We start from the raw sequence: 18,854 nt of genomic DNA, 5'->3' as shown, positions 1-18,854 counted from the left end.
TGTCAACATATAAAATCCCACAAGCACAGCTGTGTTATGACATATTTATCACATACATAACCAGTACAGCAACAAGAGAGACACTGGTACATTCTATATTTATGAGTCTCTCTAGGCTTGGTTATGCACATTGCACTTTAGTTTGCTCATTGTCTAGTTGGTTTATGAGGGTATATACTTATTCCAGTAAAAATGTTCTTTATATTCATAAGCCAGTTCTGGTGTTGTTGGTTTGTTGTTCAAAGGTAACAAGTAACCTGTATGTTTATAGCTACTATGGCTGTTTTGGAGTGGTGATTGTTGTGCGACCTACTCTGAACCTACTGATTCTACTGAACCTACTGCAGGGATGGGCATTGTCCTTTTGTGGGTGATTTGACACACCTGAGCCTCACCAGCAACTGTCTGAAAGTGCTCATACTGCTCTATTAAGACATCTGGTACCAGACCAGTGCTCCTTCCACCCTGGACCTCTGTTTATCACAAAGGAACAATTTAAGCAAATGTTTATTCAGAAGGTCTGGTTTCATGCATAAAACCTCCCATCTGGTAGTGCCATTACAGCGTGCACAAGTTTCCAACACCATGTACAAAAAGAAATCTTAGAGCCAGTGGGAGGAAGCTTGTTTGTTCCTTCTGGATTCCAAAGAATCAGACGGAAACTGTCTTATATATAGTTGCTCATTAGGGGCTCTCCTTCTTGCTAGATAGCACTGCACACATTCTTCAAATAAGAATGAAATAAATAGGCATATGTTGTATTTCTGGAGTTGTATAAAACATCTATTGATCGGATGCATTCAGAAAATGGAAACAAACCCTCTAAAAATAGCTAAGCCCATTGCTTAAAAATGTATACGCCACAGCTCTCTCAGCCTAAAGAGAATCTCTGTGGCATACATAAAGCTGTATTAGGGCTTACCTCTGAGCCAGTCAATAAAGTGCAAAATGAGAAGAAGCCCACGCACTGGCATGCTTAAGTATTTTGCAGCCCAGCAATGGGATTACTTAAGGGCCTGAAGTTAAGCACATGCCCAAATGCTTTGCTGAATTTGGGTTGTACACTGTTGGGAACATTATGATCTGAAGAACTAAATATAACTTTATACTGCAATCTAAAGAGCTGGAAAGATTGTGTCAATAAAGCAAAGCCATCCAAGTTTATGGGATTTCCATACACTCTGCTTAGTAAAATTCTGAGTAAAGAAATTATTTTCAGTCACTTCCTCCCACCTCCCCTGCTCTTCTGCTAATGGCTACAGCTTCAGTTCCAGATAATAAAATGTTTTCAGCAATAGTGCTAACGGTTTATTTTACCTAATCATGGTGCTTTCATCCAGGCACTTCACTCTGAGAAGCAAGCCACAGCTCACCAGTGACAGGTTGTTCTTAAGCAGTTCCAAGCACAGATCCCAGATGGTTTCAGACAACAAATAGAAATGCAATAACTGCTGCAGTGCATTTCTATGCACATACTTAGTAGGAAGAAAGTCCCATAGGACCTCAGACAGTAAGCATGCTTAGGAATGGGCTGTGTATGATGTGTTTAAGTGTGCATATACATTAGTGCCGTAAGGCTAAGCTCTTCAATCTTCCTCATCTCCTCTCCCAGCTACACTGCACATTGAGAAGAGAAGTGGTTAGCAAAGAAGGAAAGGGACTGTGATCTGTTGTCTCATTGGTGGAGGGAGATTCTGGAGCTCAGGGCAAAGATTGTTGGGCCAGACTAGAGGGAAGAATGGTAGCTGCAGGACTTGTTGAGGGATGGAAGGCAAAGAAGGCAGTGCTTCTGTTCATTCTGCAAATACTTCAATTATGTGGCTCAAAAGCTAATAAACTTTGCCACTCCTACTTAAGAGCATAAGACGAGCCTAACAGACTTGGGACACAGACCCATGACACAAATTTGCTAATAAAATAATTGCACACACAAATTTATATGTATAGATACTTCTGGGAAAATCAAGATGATGGGTGGCTGGGGGTCTCATCAACACTGTGCTTTGCCATGTGCTCAGCCACTTTGTAAGAAAAGAAAAATAAGTTTTTAAAAAGAAGGTGAAAGGGGAAGGAAACAGGGGCTTGGTGCAGAAGATCTGGCCCCCCTGAGCCACTTCTTAGCAGTGCATCTGAGGAACACTAAAGAACCAAGTCTGCCTTAACAATTGCTGTGCATCTTCCCACCGTATTCAAGCAAGCAAGATTCTCAGCTCTAAACCAGTGCAATGCAATCAGAAATGGAAAAAAAAAATTTCATTCTTTGCAAACTGTTTTTAATGGATGCAGATCAATGGCAGCTAGTAAACATGACACCTTACCATTTGTAAGATAGTTGTTTTTAAGCAATTAAAAAAAATAAAAACCCAGACAAGCTACATACAACGCATAACAAATCTCCAGCGGAAACTTTAAGCTGCCAGTGCTGCCAACAAATGTTACTAGCACATTGAAATCCCATTCAGCACAAGCTCAAAAACAGTTAGTGCATTTTTGCCTCCTAATCAACATACCAGAAGAGAACATTCAACTTCTGGTTCCATCCCAACCAAAGTAGCAAGCACTCCCTTAGCTGCAATGTGGTAGAGGAGCTGCTTCAGTCCAAACCCTCCACTGGCACTAACTCACACTACTGGCCTGTAAATCCAGATGTGAACCAGTCCCTGCATAGCATCACACCCAGGCTTTAGTACTCTCACCACAGCCACACCAGTAGAGCAGACAACTCGGTCCCAAATAAAGGAATGGTACAAAAATACCATACCAAATTCTAAAAAATATCTAGGACTCACAGGAACCTGGGAGAAGGAAAAGTGATATTGTTGCTGAATATATGATTTGGTATTGAGATAACCAAATGCTCTGTTTATGTATGTCTGGTAAAATTACCCTGGGCCATAATTTGGCTGCTGTGTCATGTTTGTGACATGCTTAACTTCCAAAACTATGGCAATTGCCTAAAACTTGCTTTAATAATATTTTAAACTGGGCTTCTTGTTTTCAACATGATCACAAAACAGGTGTCTGTAAGAGAATAATTTGAGTTGCTGTTTTGTCCCACTCAAATCACTCCTCCCCACCTTTCACTACTTTTCTTTTCTTTTGTTCTGAGGATATACTATTTTTGTATTTGTGCATACACACTTTTTCTTATACAAAAGAAAAAGTTCCCAGGAAGAACAAAGTTCCCATATAAGAACAAACATTTCCAGCCTGTGATATTAATTCACAATGGGCAAAATGGAGACTTTTGGGGCACAATACCCATTGCCATTCAATTTTAACATTTAAATAATAACCAGGTATTGCACAAGCATTATATTTAGTTGATTCATATAAGGCTTGCACAATAGGTCTTGTGCAAAACCTCCTTATTAGTATTCTTTTTAAAAAGCCCACTATATATGTAGATTACAGTCTATGAGACAATGTGTCACGCTTACTGTGTAAATGAGAGAATGGCTCCTCTGAACTGATGTGCTTTTAGTAAGTAAGTAAAAATGGGTGCTTTTCATCTGGTATCAGGCTGCAGGAAACAAAATGGCTAGGCTGTGCCCAGATAAGGAGTAAAGGGAAGTGTGGGTGTGATGTCAGAGAGTAGCCCCTGAAACATCACCAAAATATGACAGACCCATTCACTCCAAACAATACTAATGAGCTTCCACACGAACAGTGACTGCAAATGTATAATGGGTTGTTTTTATTAGCTGGAGTAAGGGGAAATCCAGCTTAAATGTCAAAAAAAAAAGGGGAGTATTGGCATTTTGATGATATCACAATGGAGATGCTGTGAAAAACATGTGTGGATAAGAGCAGAATCAATTCCACAATAAATTCCAGTTTGGAAACACCATCTCACAGTTCTCCAGTCTCAGGAATCAACATTTAATGCTTGGGACCACAATGACCACTTTGTGGGGACACAGGTGGCGCTGTGGCTTAAACCACAGAGCCTAGGACTTGGCGATCAGAAGGTCGGCAGTTCGAATCCCCGTGACAGGGTGCGCTCCTGCTGCTCGGTCCCTGTTCCTGCCAACCTAGCAGTTCGAAAGCACGTCACAGTGCAAGTAGATAAATAGGTACCGCTCCAGCAGGAAGGTAAACGGCCTTTCCGTGTGCTACTCTGGTTCGCCAGAAGCAGCTTAGTCATGCTGGCCACATGACCCGGAAGCTGTACGCTGGCTCCCTCGGCCAATAAAGCGAGATGAGAGCCGCAACCCCAGAGTCGGCCACGACTGGACCTAATGGTCAGGGGTCCCTCTACCTTTACCTTTAACCATCTTTTGACTCCATAGTCGTTAAGGTGCGGTTAATAAACTAATGAATTACTGATACCAATGCTTGTGAACCACTATGAACACACTAAAGTGCTGTAGAAATGATAAGCATAATAGTCTTTACTACCCAAGCAGCAAGATCAGCACAGGTTTCCACATGCCACATTGTTCCTACTTTGCTTGGCACTACAGTGGGAGAACTTGCCAGTCTAGTGTAGATGCCCTCTTCTTAGCTTTTGACAGTACACTGAGGAAGTCATTACTTTGTCTCTCATTTCGACAGAAACAACCTGCACAGAATTCCTTTACAAATCATGTTGCACAGAGCTCAGGTTTTCAGATAAAAAACAAAAACAGGTTGCTCATGGCTACCAGTTTTCAGCAATGTGCAGTTGGAAGCAAGAATTCAACACACTCTTGGCTTTGCATTTGCCTCCTTAGGCAACCCTGAGAATACATCCTAGAACACACTATAAAATCCTGATGTGTAACAGGTTTCATGCAAGTGAATCCACAAGGAAAGGATTCCCTGGACGTTGCACACTTGAAGGCCACTAACCTTCACTAAGCCCCTGAAAAATGCTTCTGCATAGTCGGTGCCATTTTTCTAGAAAAAGAGATGCTGGAACTCACCATGAACGCCTCCCTTGTTCTCTTAGAATGGCAATGATGCCCACCTGAGAGGTGTCGGAACAGAGTTCTGGCTGAAAAAAAGCCCTGGAAATCATAATGATTGTGTGGTTCCTCAGTCTTATATGCATTAATTGGAATTAAGGACCTCAGTGAAAATTACTTCCAAGCATCCAATTATGAGGAATATGTACGTTCTCATGAATACTGGATATTTCTGTTGGAAGGATGCCTTCTGCAGTGTCCACGTACTCCTTATGTACAACTACGCATTCCCGTTTCCCCCACAAAGATATTATACTCAAAATAGTTGTGCAAGACTATACCAGATTTTTCATAGGCCTGCTCTCTAGAAAGGAAGTAATCCAGCTCTCTAGTTTAGACAGAGACACCCTGGAAAGTGATGGTGTGGGCCCTTCTCTGTTAACAAAAAAAAAAATCAGGAGCAGGGTAGGATACACATTCTTCTTAAAAGAGAGTGATCCATAAATCCCATGGACTCTGCAGTTTAACCCTGGTGAGAATATCCAAGTTTAAAGTTCATTATACAGAACTGTTTGCATGTGCATAAAGCTATGGGCAGAAAGTGAACCATATCACCACCTTCCAAATTGGAAGCAATGCTGACACCAGTGCAGGTTGTAATTCCTGTTTCATAGGAAAACATACGCTGAAAAAGAGCAGGAGGATTTACTACCACCCCCCTTTTTGTTCTTTTTAATCACCCTGAGCCATAAATGTCTCAGCAACCTCTTCTTCCATCCGGGCTCATGGACCTGCAACCAAGTCCACAATGCTTTGCTCTTCTCACAGAAGTGGAAGGAGTTTATTTGTAGCACTTATTGTGCTGCTGACCTTCCCACAATTTCTAATCAAAAATGCTATTCTCAAGAATAGTGTGTCAGCAATGAGCTTTCAAGAAAACAACCAGAAGGCGGCACCATTGAGCTGAGCTGAACATGAGGGGTGGGAGGAGGAGGACAGTCAGCTCTTGCGCATAACGGGAGCCTTCCATGCTATTCTTTCCTATATCTGTGGTCTCGAGTCCTTCTCTAGAATATCACGATCATTTACAAAGCAACAGTGCTTCTTGAGCACCACTTGCAGACTGTGATTACTGTTGTCAGAACCCTCTGTATGTGGGGCAAAACTGACGGAAATGCATAGGGATTAACGTAACAACGGAATTAATGTAGTAGGCTGGATTAGGGTCTCCGTTTTGCTGCTGCTTTGAAATTGGACCCTCTATCAAAAACAAACACACACAATAAATAAACAAGGATTACCTTCCCCCTTCCCCAGGCAGTGCTTCATATTGCACCCCACCCCCCACTCTGCAATGCTGGTGTACATTTAAATGCCTCACAGCAAGCACCAATTCAATAGCAGAGATGCACTTCTGGGGGAAAAGCTTCTCCCATTGCATTTCTACCTGTTAGTTATGTTTTAAGGCAGGGGTGGACACTCCTTTTTTTAAGGTGAGTAGTAATTTGATAGGGACTGCAGGCAGTGGGTCAAGTCTTAGTTGATGCCCTGCTATTCTTTTGTTGCTTTGTTATTGGCTGTTTTGTGGATTTTATTTATTTATTTATTTAAATGTCAATTGTACTTGTTTAATTGTGGCAATTTTATAACCCACCCAGGGACTATTTGGTGAAGGGTGGGCTATAAGTATAGACAATAATAAATATGTTTTTGGGGGTCTATGGACCACAATAAAGCTGTGTGTGTGTGTGAATAAATAAACATAAAAACCTGCTTCAATTTTCATCCTAACTACTTCATATTAGAATTCCCAAACCTATGCAGTTCTACTTAGATGTAACCCACACTGAGTTTGATGGGGTTACACACAGATAAGAATATACAGAGGATTTGTTTTTAGTTTGAAGGATCAATACAGCTGTTTGGGAATGAAAGTGGTAGTAATTACTTTTTTACTTCAGTGTGTTTTATAGCACATACGCACAGCAGAGGCCTACCAATTTGTTCTTGGGCAGCTGGGGAGAAAATGAACAGCACAATTCTAACCATGCCTACTGAGAAGTAAGGCCTAGGACTGAAAACTTATTCTTCCCAAGCCATACAACTAGAAAAGGTTTAAAACATCAGTTCATTTTTTATCAAATATACGGTAATACTATCATGGGGGCATGCATGACATAACACAAATTTAGAGAGAATAGTCATGGTGAAGCTTTCCACATAATTGTATTTTCTACACAGGGAAACGCTTTAACCTGTTGAATTTCTCCCTGCCATACAGCTGTTAAATACACAAGAACTTCCCTTCCTTTCCAAATGTCAACCCTAAACCAAAGCCTCAGTTGCCATCCTGTGCCCACTTACCTGGGAGTAACCCCCATTAATCACAAAGATATTTCTGGGTAGAAATACAGTATATACCATTGTTAACTATGCAGTGAATTCTTAATGAGTGTCTGGTCTTTAGTTCCTGCAAAACAGAAGATGTGTCTAAGCCCCTTTGCAAAGTTTTCACATTTGCCTTTTGGGAAGAAGAGGGATTCTTTAACATTCATCCATGCTTATTGTATACTATGATTTGCAGAAAGAAACTTCTAGGGACTATGCAATGTCAGGTGAACCCAGCCCAAGAAAGATGCATTCTGGTTGCTGGGAAAAGGAAGTAAAATTCCTGGGAGATTCCAGGGAGTAGGAAATAAGCAGAATCAGTAAACAGGAGGGTAAACCAGCAGCTCTTTAGGACCTCAGAAATGTCTATCCAAACCAACTCACTTATAAATCATAGCTCTGACTTCATTCATTGGTTAAAAACACTGACAAGCAGGAGCAGCCAAGAGGCTACAACTGCATTGCCCAAGTCAACAAAGCAATGTAAACCAAAAGGCCAGCTGCTTTTATCCTCGATCAGGCACATAGCCAAAGACATGATGGGGACATAATGTACATGGTTCTCCTCATCCTCTACTAATCTCCACAATAGGTAAGGTAAAAGGTAAAGGACACCTGGACGGTTAAGTCCAGTCAAAGGTGACTATAGGGTTGCGACGCTCATCTCAATAATCCTGTGAGGTAAGTTTAAACCGAGAGGAAGTGGCTGGCCCAAGGTTACCCACTGAGCTACATAGCCAAATGGGCATTTGAACCCTGGTTTCCCAGGTCCTAGTCTGACAGTAACCACTATACCACACAGGCCACCAGTTCTGGGCAGGAGGACCAGTTCCAACAGCTCTACTCTTACGAATGAGCAAGACTGCAACCCATTTTCCTAGGAGGAAATCCCACTGAATTCCTTGGGAATTATTCCTGCAGGGTGGACACGGCTAGTACTGCAGCCTCTTTTTAGTCATGCCTAAGAATTGACCTAAGAATGCCTAAGAAGGGACGCGGGTGGCGCTGTGGGTTAAACCACAGAGCCTAGGACTTGCTGATCAGAAGGTCGGTGGTTCGAATCCCCGCGACAGGGTGAGCTCCCGTTGTTCAGTCCCTGCTCCTGCCAACCTAGCAGTTCGAAAGCACGTCAAAGTGCAAGTAGATAAATAGGTACTGCTCCGGTGGGAAGGTAAACGGCGTTTCCGTGCGCTGCTCTGGTGCGCCAGAAGCGGCTTAGTCATGCTGGCCACATGACCCGGAAGCTGTACGCCGGCTCCCTCGGCCAGTAAAGCGAGATGAGCGCCGCAACCCCAGAGTCGGCCACGACTGGACCTAACGGTCAGGGGTCCCTTTACTTTTAAGAATTGACCAACTGAAAAAAAAATGAGACTTCCAAGTTACTACTACCTGAAGCGTGGATTTCAATAGGTCTACTCTAAGCATAAATCTGCACCCCAGCCTTGCCAAAGAGAACTCCTTATTTATAAGCAATGCAACTTACACACGTCTAATCCCTAAATTTAACTCCGTTGCTTAGCTCTTTGCTTCGTACATCACCTTAAAAAAACAGAGCCTTTAATAAAAGCATCCAAGACGCAGAGGCTCTATATGCAAACAGCCCAGCAGGGGCGCAGCCTCCCTCAATGAGCAAAATATAATATTTTTAGAGTATAGGGTATTATTATTTCCGAGCGCAGGAAGGGGGTCGGTCGGTTTTGTTTTTAGCCCTATTCTGCTTCATTTAAATCCTCTTCCATCGATGCCCCTCCGCCCCAGGGCCGAATTGGAAGCCGGGGCCTTTTGTGGATTTTTTTCTTCTTGGAGTTTCCATGGCGAAGGAGGTCGTGCCCCGGAAGAGAAGCCGCCATCTTGCCGAGTGACCCCGGGAGCTGTGCCGGGAGCGGGAAGAGGTGGGCTCCGAGCAGCCCCTGAAACGCCGCGGTCTCCTCTCCTCCGCGAAGGTACCGAGAGCAAGTGCCTGCCCTTAGCCCCAACCCCCCGCTTCCCTCCGGGGGAGACGCCGGGAGCCTTAGGGCCGCCCCAAACTCGGTCGGATCGGCGGGGCTCTTCCTTCGGACCCTCGGCTCGGAGGGGAGGGGAGAAAGACTTCCTTGATCCCTTGAGTTCAGTTTCCTCTGAGGGCCTTTCATTTTCCTCATCGTGCACTCAATATATATTTTGATAATTATATGTATATAATTCGTATTGTGGTAGGCTGGAGGGAGAGGGGAAATCTGCCAGTCGCCGTCACCGCCATCTCCGAAATCCACCGGATTCCGATGCTGCTTACTGTCTTCTTCTTTTAAACAACCTTTATTGTACAGCAATTAACATCAATTTACATATAACTTACAAGAATTAACTTAGTACATACAGTATATACCACACACACACACACACCCATAAACACTACCGATTCTTCTCATTGTGCTATTTTACATTTTGTTAGTCTGTACACATTTCGTTATTGTTTTGCTTTCCCATTTATTATCAAGAACATTTTGCTATATACTTTCTCTATATTTCAAGATTCATTCTAAGTCTGCCAGGAAATTGACGTTGTCACAATAATTATTAATAAATCTGACTTCACAATAATTTCATTTAAAATACATATACGATGTTTCCCCATAACCCAACTTTCTGATTAAGTTGCGGGGCCTAGAAAGAGGCAACGCTGCCACAGGCTGCTTGATTGCATCTCCCTTTGAGATTTCATACCTAGTTTTGTGGGGTGTGAATATAGGTTGCATTTTTTAAAAAGGCTTTTCCTCACCTTTTGGAACTTTTTTTGGCGTTTCTTTTAATATGTCTCATGGAGTCTTCTCTGTCTTTTGCTTAGAAAATAAATAAAGGATAACTTTGCAGGAGGTTGTAATGGATAGAGCTTTAAATAGATGCATTTCTTTTATTTGTTGATATTATTACACATGTCCTCTTGGATAAAACACAATTGACAACTTGGCAAAATACTGTAGTATAATTTGCAAAAATACCGGATTGTTTCATTGTCTCTGTTTATTCTGTGTGCCTTCAGTTTGCCCGCCCTCCACTCATCCTTCATGGCAGCGTGGACCCGTGAAGCAGTGCTGAACCTCTATCGCGCTCTCCTGCGTCAGGGACGTGGCCTGCGCTATACTGACCGTGATTTCTACTTCGACACAATCCGGCGTGAATTCCGCAAGAATCAACATCTTGAGCAGCTCAAAGATAAGGAGAGACAGCTGGAGAAGGGCCAGGCTTTCTTGCACTCCAAACTCGGGGGGTTGGTTTAGAGACTTCCCTTCCCGCCCCCACCTGTTTTCTCACCACTTTCCTTTTCATCAACCCTTTTGACCATCTGGGCTAGATGATCAATATTGGCTGTGTGGTACAAACTTGAAAAAGGAATCCCAAAAGTGTCCTGCCTGGGAGTATTCCCCATTCTTCACAGATGCAGTAAACCTCAGGTAGGTTGTTTTCCAGGCAGAATGTGCTCTCTTACTTATTCAGAATATTTATAAACGATTGTAGGTCTGTCCTAAAGCATTACTTTGAATGACTAAATGTAACATGACTAGGCTATATGGGAGCCAGAGTAGTTCCAGGAAGCTTGCAGATCACACTGCAAGGAGTGACCTATACATTTGGTGGTAAGAACAAGAGAAATGCATAACTGCAGAGGTTGGGGAAACTCCCATCTAGCTTTTGATGGTTTTTCATAGTGGAAAGATCTATTTCTGTACAATATTGTAAGCTCTTATTACAACTATTTTTATGATCTGGAAATCAGTTTATGAAAACTTGAGATAATTTTGTCTTGAGTTCATTTTTAAAGAGCATACCATTTTTCATATATTCTCATTTGCCTTAGGAACTTAGTTTTATTTAGCAGTAAAAGATAGAGACTTGGGTTTGGTTGTTGAGCTGCGTTCAATTCCTTATTCAGCCATGAAGTTTACTGAAAGGACTTGGGCAAATCTCAGCCTAAGCTGTGTCAGAGTTGTGTGTACAAATGATTTAAGAATTGTGAAGCATGTTATCCAGTGATAAGTTTGGTAGAATGGATAATTAGGTTCTTTGTAACCACCTGTGGGACAGAATGAGATTCCAGCTTTAATCAGGAAGCACAGAATGACAAATGGGCAAAATGAAATATGTTAACAGTTGTGTTTGGTTTTTCTCTTCCCATAAAGGAGCAATGGCAGGCGCTGGAGAGCGCAAAGGAAAGAAGGATGACAATGGCATTGGCACAGCCATTGATTTTGTATTGTCCAATGCTCGACTTGTCCTGGGTGTGGGAGGTGCTGCCATGCTGGGGATTGCCACCTTGGCTGTTAAGCGGGTAAGAGTGAACATTGTGAGTGAAAGGGTGCCTAGACTTTGGGGTACGATAAATGTGCAATGGAAGTTTTCTGTCTCGTGGGTCCAAATACAGACCAAAGTGAAGGATTGACTGGTGCTCTGAAGGACCCAGTTGCAGGAATTCCAAAGAAAGATGCACAAAACACCAGAGGAATCAGTTCTAATGTTTTATTATAAGTATGTGTATAAGAGACATACAAGGCAACATAGAATTCCTTGCCACTACACCTCAGGATGGACACTGAGCCCACAAGCACCACTATGCTTCGTCTCTGAGGGGCTAATAGCTTGTGTGTTACTTTTACAGAAAACAAGCTATATAAACTGGCAGAAATAATCCAATTAATCACACTGTCTTAGGGGCCTGTTCCCCACTCACATCCATCTCTCAGATAAGTGGGTAGCTGACAGGTAGAAGCTTCCCTTTTCCCAACTAGCCAAGCCAGCAGCCAAGGCTTCAAAGCAAGCAGATAAGCTCATTTTACAGCTCACATTGATTAGTCCCATGTTTGCTTGACTACCAAGATGGAGTTTACAGGCCTTCCAGGACGGTTTCACCATTGGGTTCTATACAGGGAGGCTGTGGAAATGAAAGCTTTTGACTGGATCATACACTTAATTTCTTGTCTCCCCACTTTATTGCTTCAGATGTATGACCGGGCGATCAGTGCTCCAGCCAGCCCCACTCGCATGAGTCAGTCAGGAAAGAGAAGCTGGGAGGAACCAAGTTGGCTTGGATCATCATCTCGGTTATTGAACCAAGATATGAAGACTAATATTAGCCGCTCTCTGCAGACTCTTCCCACTGATTCTTCAGATTTTGATATAGGTGAGGGACATCCTGTAACTCTTCTGCAACTTCTTACATAAGTTGGTTGCCAAACAGGTAAACCTTTCACCTTTACATGTTCTGGTGTCTAAAAACAGTTAGTTAAGAAAGGATCTTAGTTTTGGAAGAGAGCCTACAGATCAGTAAGTCCAGCACATTCTTCTGAGGAATAATACTGCTGACCCAATGTATTCCTGACAAGTACTGTTCTAGTGCCTTATGTGAAAATCTCCAGGGAACAAGAGCATCTTTTTCAAATCAGTCAGTTTATTTTAAACTGTACTTTCAACAAAGATATTTGTGCTCAAAGCAGTTTACAGAAAACAGACTGTCCAAATTATTACAATTATCATATATATAAGAGAAATTATATCACTACATCATAACACTAACAGTGTGCAGGAGGAGCACATGGGTACTTTTCAGTTTGTCCTCATAAGGAAGATTAAAGCTAGGAGGTTGTACTGTTTTTGTCAGGAAAATGACATGAATTAAAGGGTGTTGTTGCTGTCTGTATCAAGATGCACATTGCCATTACTTTTAAAGAAAGGTTAAAAGTGTGGTCAATGATTTTTTGTCTCACATAGTTTAATCCCCAGTGTTTCCAAATTCAATAGAGGTGCAATTCAGTACAGGCAATTTGTACCTAATGAATCCTTTGTGGTGCAATATTGAGGCCTGCTGTTCTCTCTCCAACCTATCCTGGCAGATTTGATCAAACCCACAAAGCAGAAATCATCCATCAAGAAGAGCCAGGTGGAGCTGAAGAAGTCCCGCCTCCGAATGTCCTTGCAAGAGAAGCTGTTCGCGTATTACCGGAGGAAGGTGGCCATCCCTACAGAAGAGCAGGCAAAAGCCAAGCAGGCTGCTGTAGATATATGTGCAGAACTACGTGGTTTCCTCCGTGCCAAGCTGCCAGACATGCCTCTCCGTGAAATGTACCTGAGTGGTAGCCTCTATGATGATTTGCAGGTAATTTGGATGGGTGAGAAGGTTTACATATTCTTCAATAGGTGTGATAGAGAAAGAGAACATGCAAACTTTATTGTTGCCAGTGTTTCTCTCAGCATCATGTTCTTGTGCCCAGAATTGTCTGTGGTCATGTTTCTTGGCTTTTTTGTGATTTGATCTTGCATAGGAAATAATTTGTTCTCCCCAATACTGTACAGCGGTACCTCTGGTTACGTACTTAATTCGTTCCGGAGGTCCGTTCTTAACCTGAAACTGTTCTTAACCTGAAGACCACTTTAGCTAATGGAGCCTCCTGCTGCCGCCGCTGCGCGATTTCTGTTCTCATCCTGAAGCAAAGTTCTTAACCCGAGGTAATATTTCTGGGTTAGCGGAGTCTGTAACCTGAAGCGTATGTAACCCGAAGTGTATGTAACCCGAGGTACCACTGTAAAGTACTTTCCCTCCTTTTTGCAATTTTAATGTCCTCTCTTTCTGACTGAGCAAGATTCAAATCTTTCTCTATCTTTTCTCGCCCACATCTGTTCCTGACTGTGCATGGTCCTTCTACATTATTTAGTCTCTTCTGTTCTTTTCAATACATAATGGGCATGGGAGCCATTCCTTCATGCTACCCTGATGAACATATAGCCTTTAAGTGAGCAATTCTGAATGGACGTACTTGATTCAACACTACATCAAGACTTCTATGTGTAGCATTTTGTATTAGATAAAACTTAAATTTACACCTAATGGTGATGGTGATTTCCTTGAAGAAACGTATCATGTTTCATCAAACTCAGTCTTTAAATAGTTGTCTTTGGCTTTAGACAATAAAAACTTAGAAGCAGCAATGTCCCAGGTTCATTCCTTGCCACTCCAGGTAGGTCTGAGAAAGACTCCTGTGTGAAAAACCCGGATATTTGTTGCTAGTTGATGAATAAACAATTGTGAGCTAGATAGAACAATGGTCTGATTCAGTGAATGGCTCCCTGTTTTCTATTATATGCCCTTGGCTCTTTTATTGCATTCACCATAAATGTGAACAGTTACGTTTTAATTTGAGGAAGCAATTTCATTTCTTTGTTTCTTTCATTCTTAGCATTCTTCTTGGGCTTTAGTTAATGTAAATGCACTCCATTTGAGGGGCTTAGGATAGGCTGCAACACATTTAAATCGATATATGACTAAATACACAAAACATCTCAAGAAAAAAATTGCACAACCTCTACAGAATTAAAACCATCAGGTAAGCTTCACCTACATGCAGACTTACTCCTATTCATGAGGAACTATTTCTAATGCTGCCTCTGATACATCAACATGTTCTAGCACGGCACCAAGCATCATAGAAATCCCAGCTCAACGTTCCTTTGCATTCCAGCCTTCCCCTTAGCCAAATAGTGTGGCCTTTCAAGGGCCTTAGAAAACCTCTTCTTTTTCTCCCCCCCCTGGCAGGTTGTAACTGCTGATCACATCCAGCTCATGGTTCCTCTGGTGTTGGAACAGAACCTGTGGTCTTGCATTCCAGGTGAAGACACCATTATGAACATCCCTGGCTTCTGCCTGGTACGTCGGGAAAACCCAGAATACTTCCCTCGTGGTAGCAGTTACTGGGACCGCTGTGTGGTGGGGGGCTACCTTTCACCCAGGGCTGTGTCCAGCACCTTTGAGAAAGTTGTGGCAGGCTCCATCAACTGGCCAGCTATTGGGACCCTCCTAGACTATGTGATCCGTCCAGCAGCACCCTTGGAATCTCTGACGCTGGAGGTCCAGTATGAAAGAGACCGGCGCCTTTTCATAGACTTCTTGCCATCTGTGACGCTAGGTGACACTGTCTTGGTAGCCAAACCACACCGACTGGCCCAGTATGATAATCTGTGGCGGCTCAGTCTTCGGCCGGCAGAGACGGCTCGCCTGCGGGCCTTAGACCAGGCTGATTCTGGCTGCCGTTCCTTGTGCCTCAAGATCCTCAAGGCCATATGCAAGCTGAACCCGGCGTTGAGTCACCTTTCTGCCAGCCAGCTTACCAACGTCATACTGCACCTGGAGGAGACTGACTGGTCACAAGACATGCTCGCTGACCGTTTTCTGCAGGCCTTGAAAGGGCTCATTGGCTATTTGGAAGCAGGGGTCCTTCCCAGCGCTTTGAATCCCAAGGTGAACTTGTTTTCAGAGCTTACTCCTGAAGAGGTGGATGAGTTGGGTTACACTCTGTACTGTTCCCTTTCGGAACCAGAGGTCCTCCTGCAAACAGAATAGCTGCCTTATACGTGAGAACAGTGTTGGAGCTTCCTGCCCACGACAGGTTCTCTCTGACACATCCTGAGTGAGATATGCATAACCTGCCCCATTCTTTTCACAAGTTCGTCCTGTTTTTCTTTCCGTTTTTATCATACCGTGAGAGCAGGGAGGTCCATTAGATTTCTTGGTGCTATTAGTCCAGTTCCATTACCCGCATAGTCATTGTCTCATGGGGCAAGAAGTTATGTGGATTGGCTGCTCGGTCTATTAGAAAGTCCTTGCTGTGGTCTCAACTGCCTGTCCCAACCCTGTGCAACCCGCCACCCCAGTAATATGCTATGACTTGTTGCACTGAAAACTCTCACTCCCACCTAGGAAAGTGTGGGATTGGGCCAGTAACCTACTGCCAATTTTTGGAAACATCTAAATATGGTGATTCTGTGCCCTCTTCCCCCAAGGGATTCAGTCCCCTATTGTTGGTTTGTGTGTGGGAGTTTGTTTTTGTTCCTCTCATACCCCAAAGTGCATGGCAGTCTGGATGAAAAGTTTCAATAGAAATATTTATAGTGGAGAATGTATTTGTGTGAGCTCTGTGCATTGATTGTATTTATATTTGCCGTCGGGGGCGGGGGGGGGGTGTCCAGAGAGAGTTTGCACATTTGCATAGGTTCTCACCAATGTATCCGCATTTTTGGGAAACGGGGGATAAACTCCCCAGCCAATCTGATGCCCTTCAATGTACACAAATTTGGTTCTTTTATTGCATGCATGTTTGCAAAACTGGTGCTAGACCCTTCATGTGTCTAGAAGAATGTAGGGAGAGCAGTTTCCTGTATGTGGCTATCAAGAACACTTCCCACTACAAGTGGTATCTGCCCAAGAAAATGCAAACTGCTAGGGAAAACACATTCTTTAGTTTTTATTGTGACATGGAACAAGTAGCTCTGGAAGCAAAGCACCATATTTTCAAATATTTCCGTTTTGAACATTCAAATTCTTGCTGAAAGCACTGCGGCTGGAGTGTGCTATGAGGAGTAGTTGAGGTTCAGACCTTCATCACCCAATTGCTAGAATTAATGGTCACTACCTTGTACCTGCCAAACGTTAGGTCCATAAAATGACTAGTCACTAGAAACAAGAGACGAAGGTTCTACAGGAAGGCAAAAGAAAGCTTGAATAAAAAGTAAAATTGTGCTTTTAATACGCTTTTAAAGAGGGTGGCACATTTCACGCTTAATCACCTTGCCCTTACTGCTTTTAAGGAGTCATCAGCTTTCATTTACGCAACGCTGCTCTTCATCTCTGGCTGCTCCTTGAGATAGTGGCACAGCTCAGGGAGTGGCCGCTCACTCTAGCTATGTCTCCCGCTCTGCAGACATGAAATGGGCATTGACTGTGAATGTCTTATCTCTCAGGAATGTTTGGAACTGTTACTGCTGCCATCACCAAAAAAGAAAGAAAAGTAACAGGGGGTACCCTAAGTGGCGAGATTCTTGTGTGTCGAGTCTGCGTGACAAGCATTGCTATGGTTGTGTGTAATTTTGCAGGCATGGCTCCCCTGTTTTCACATCTGAAATGCTCACCTTTGCTGCTGAAAAGGCACCATAAATAATGAGATAATTTGTAGGCACAGTATAAGGAACAAGTGCCCTTTCCTGTTCTTTTCTTTTTTTTAAAGGTGGTGCTTATGTTAATAAGTTAAGCCTTTGTTGTGGTTCCAGGGTGGAGGCTTTAATCTATATACCAACTTAACCCAGGTACCCCCCCAAAAAAACAGTCTGTCTTTTCAATTTTGTCTGCTAGATGGTATTTGTTGCACAGCAGAGAAACAGTGTTGCGGTTATTTAAGCCTCACCAGATTTACAGCCAAAGACTTGAAAGGTTGTGTGTGGGTGTCTGGTAATACATAGCCTGGGAAAACACCAGGTTTTTCGCTCATCTCTCAGCCGTCCTTCCAGTACGAGTCTTCCTGCCACACATGCTGCCATGGATGCATGCGGATTTTAGGGGGATGGAGACCTTGCTATTTGAACATGAATAGATATTTTAAGAGTTGTACGAAACCCCACATTGACCTCTTCTGTGTTCATCCAGTTTCCTCTTTGCCACCATTCTGTTGCTTGTTTCAAAGTTGCAGCATGGTAGCAGGGAGATCCTGCAAGGAGAGTAGGAGGGATCTAGTTTCTCCTGCTTTTCTGCTTCTCAAATGCATATCATTACATGCTCAGTTAAGAAAATGAATGCTTTATTACTGACTAGGAACATAATTAATAGAAGCCTTGACCAAGACATGTTGCCATGAAGCTAAATGCGTATTGAATGTAGGCTTAGGCCAGCAAGACGCACTTGTAGTATTCACTTTAATTGCTTTAGCTGTTCCTTTCTCAAAGTAATGAATTCTTTCTTTGAGGCACCTAAAAGAGGACGAGGGATTTGAGCCTATTTCTTAGTATGGTAGGTGCACATAATTCCACGAGTAGGAAATAAGAGACCATGCTTTTGACAGTCAACACAAAGTTTAAAGTGGTGATGGTTGGGAGAAGCATGTCTGGGCTATTCCTTATTTCTGTGGCAGGGGATGCAGGACAGGCTATGCGGGACAGCTATAACAATATTGCACCAATTCTGCTATGTGACTAGATGATTCATTCTGAAGAACGTTTACACCGCCACCAGTATTCAGTAAAAATGCATGTGTATTGGTATATATAGGAGGGTTTGGTCTTAAGCACTTGTGGACTCCTTATGTGAAATGTCAGAACAAATTGTAGATGCCAGTAGTGTCTAGCTGCTCCCCCATATCATGGGGAATGGGGAGGCCTTGGTATAAAATGAATGATTGTCATAGGCCCAGAAGTTGAAGTCTGCTGCTGCATTCTTGAACCCTGGGAAAGCATCGACATACTATCTTGATGTTTAGGTCACACCAGCTAATGTGATTTGCCTCTAAACTGCAGGGTGGGGACCATCTATCTCAACTTGAAGTCTTTCATTGTTGTCAAACTCCACTACTGATCTTCCAAACCTGTTAAAATTCTTAATGCGACAACTTAATTATGTAAATTGTAGACTTCTTCTAGTGTCTGTGTGTCCAAGATATTGAAGAGAAAGGAATTAGATACTTCAGCCTCTCTCAAGCCCTAATGCTGTGTAAGGGAGTTGGAAGAACAAGGTCTAGTGCATGGTCTGTGACTGTGTGGAAATTATGAAATAAAACAACTTTTCCACAA

The 18,854-nt window shown here is 42.9% G+C and overlaps 2 protein-coding genes across 4 annotated transcripts in view; both read left to right on the top strand.

Moving 5' to 3' along the window:
- LOC128421847 (mitochondrial dynamics protein MID51) overlaps window positions 1-18,854 on the top strand; it is a 26,173-nt gene extending 7,319 nt beyond the window's left edge. Inside the window, exons 1-5 of one of the 3 annotated variants that reach the window (XM_053405105.1) lie at window positions 10,604-10,708; window positions 11,435-11,583; window positions 12,252-12,432; window positions 13,142-13,404; window positions 14,839-18,854. In XM_053405105.1, the coding sequence (XP_053261080.1) occupies window positions 11,440-11,583; window positions 12,252-12,432; window positions 13,142-13,404; window positions 14,839-15,642 (1,392 nt within the window). In that variant the 5' untranslated portion in view covers window positions 10,604-10,708; window positions 11,435-11,439 and the 3' untranslated portion in view covers window positions 15,643-18,854. Of the gene's footprint in view, window positions 1-10,603; window positions 10,709-11,412; window positions 11,584-12,251; window positions 12,433-13,141; window positions 13,405-14,838 lie in introns of those variants that run through there. The other 2 variants (XM_053405106.1, XM_053405104.1) reach the window with 2 other exon arrangements.
- LOC128421852 (MIEF1 upstream open reading frame protein-like) lies at window positions 8,915-10,534 on the top strand. Its single transcript, XM_053405113.1, has 2 exons — window positions 8,915-9,220; window positions 10,297-10,534. The coding sequence occupies exon 2, from the start codon at window positions 10,322-10,324 to the stop codon at window positions 10,532-10,534; it is 213 nt and encodes a 70-aa protein (XP_053261088.1). The 5' UTR covers window positions 8,915-9,220; window positions 10,297-10,321.

Source organism: Podarcis raffonei, chromosome 10 (assembly GCF_027172205.1).
Source record: "Podarcis raffonei isolate rPodRaf1 chromosome 10, rPodRaf1.pri, whole genome shotgun sequence".
Classification (NCBI taxonomy): Eukaryota; Metazoa; Chordata; class Lepidosauria; order Squamata; family Lacertidae; genus Podarcis; species Podarcis raffonei.
This window is presented reverse-complemented; position numbering and strand designations above follow the sequence as displayed.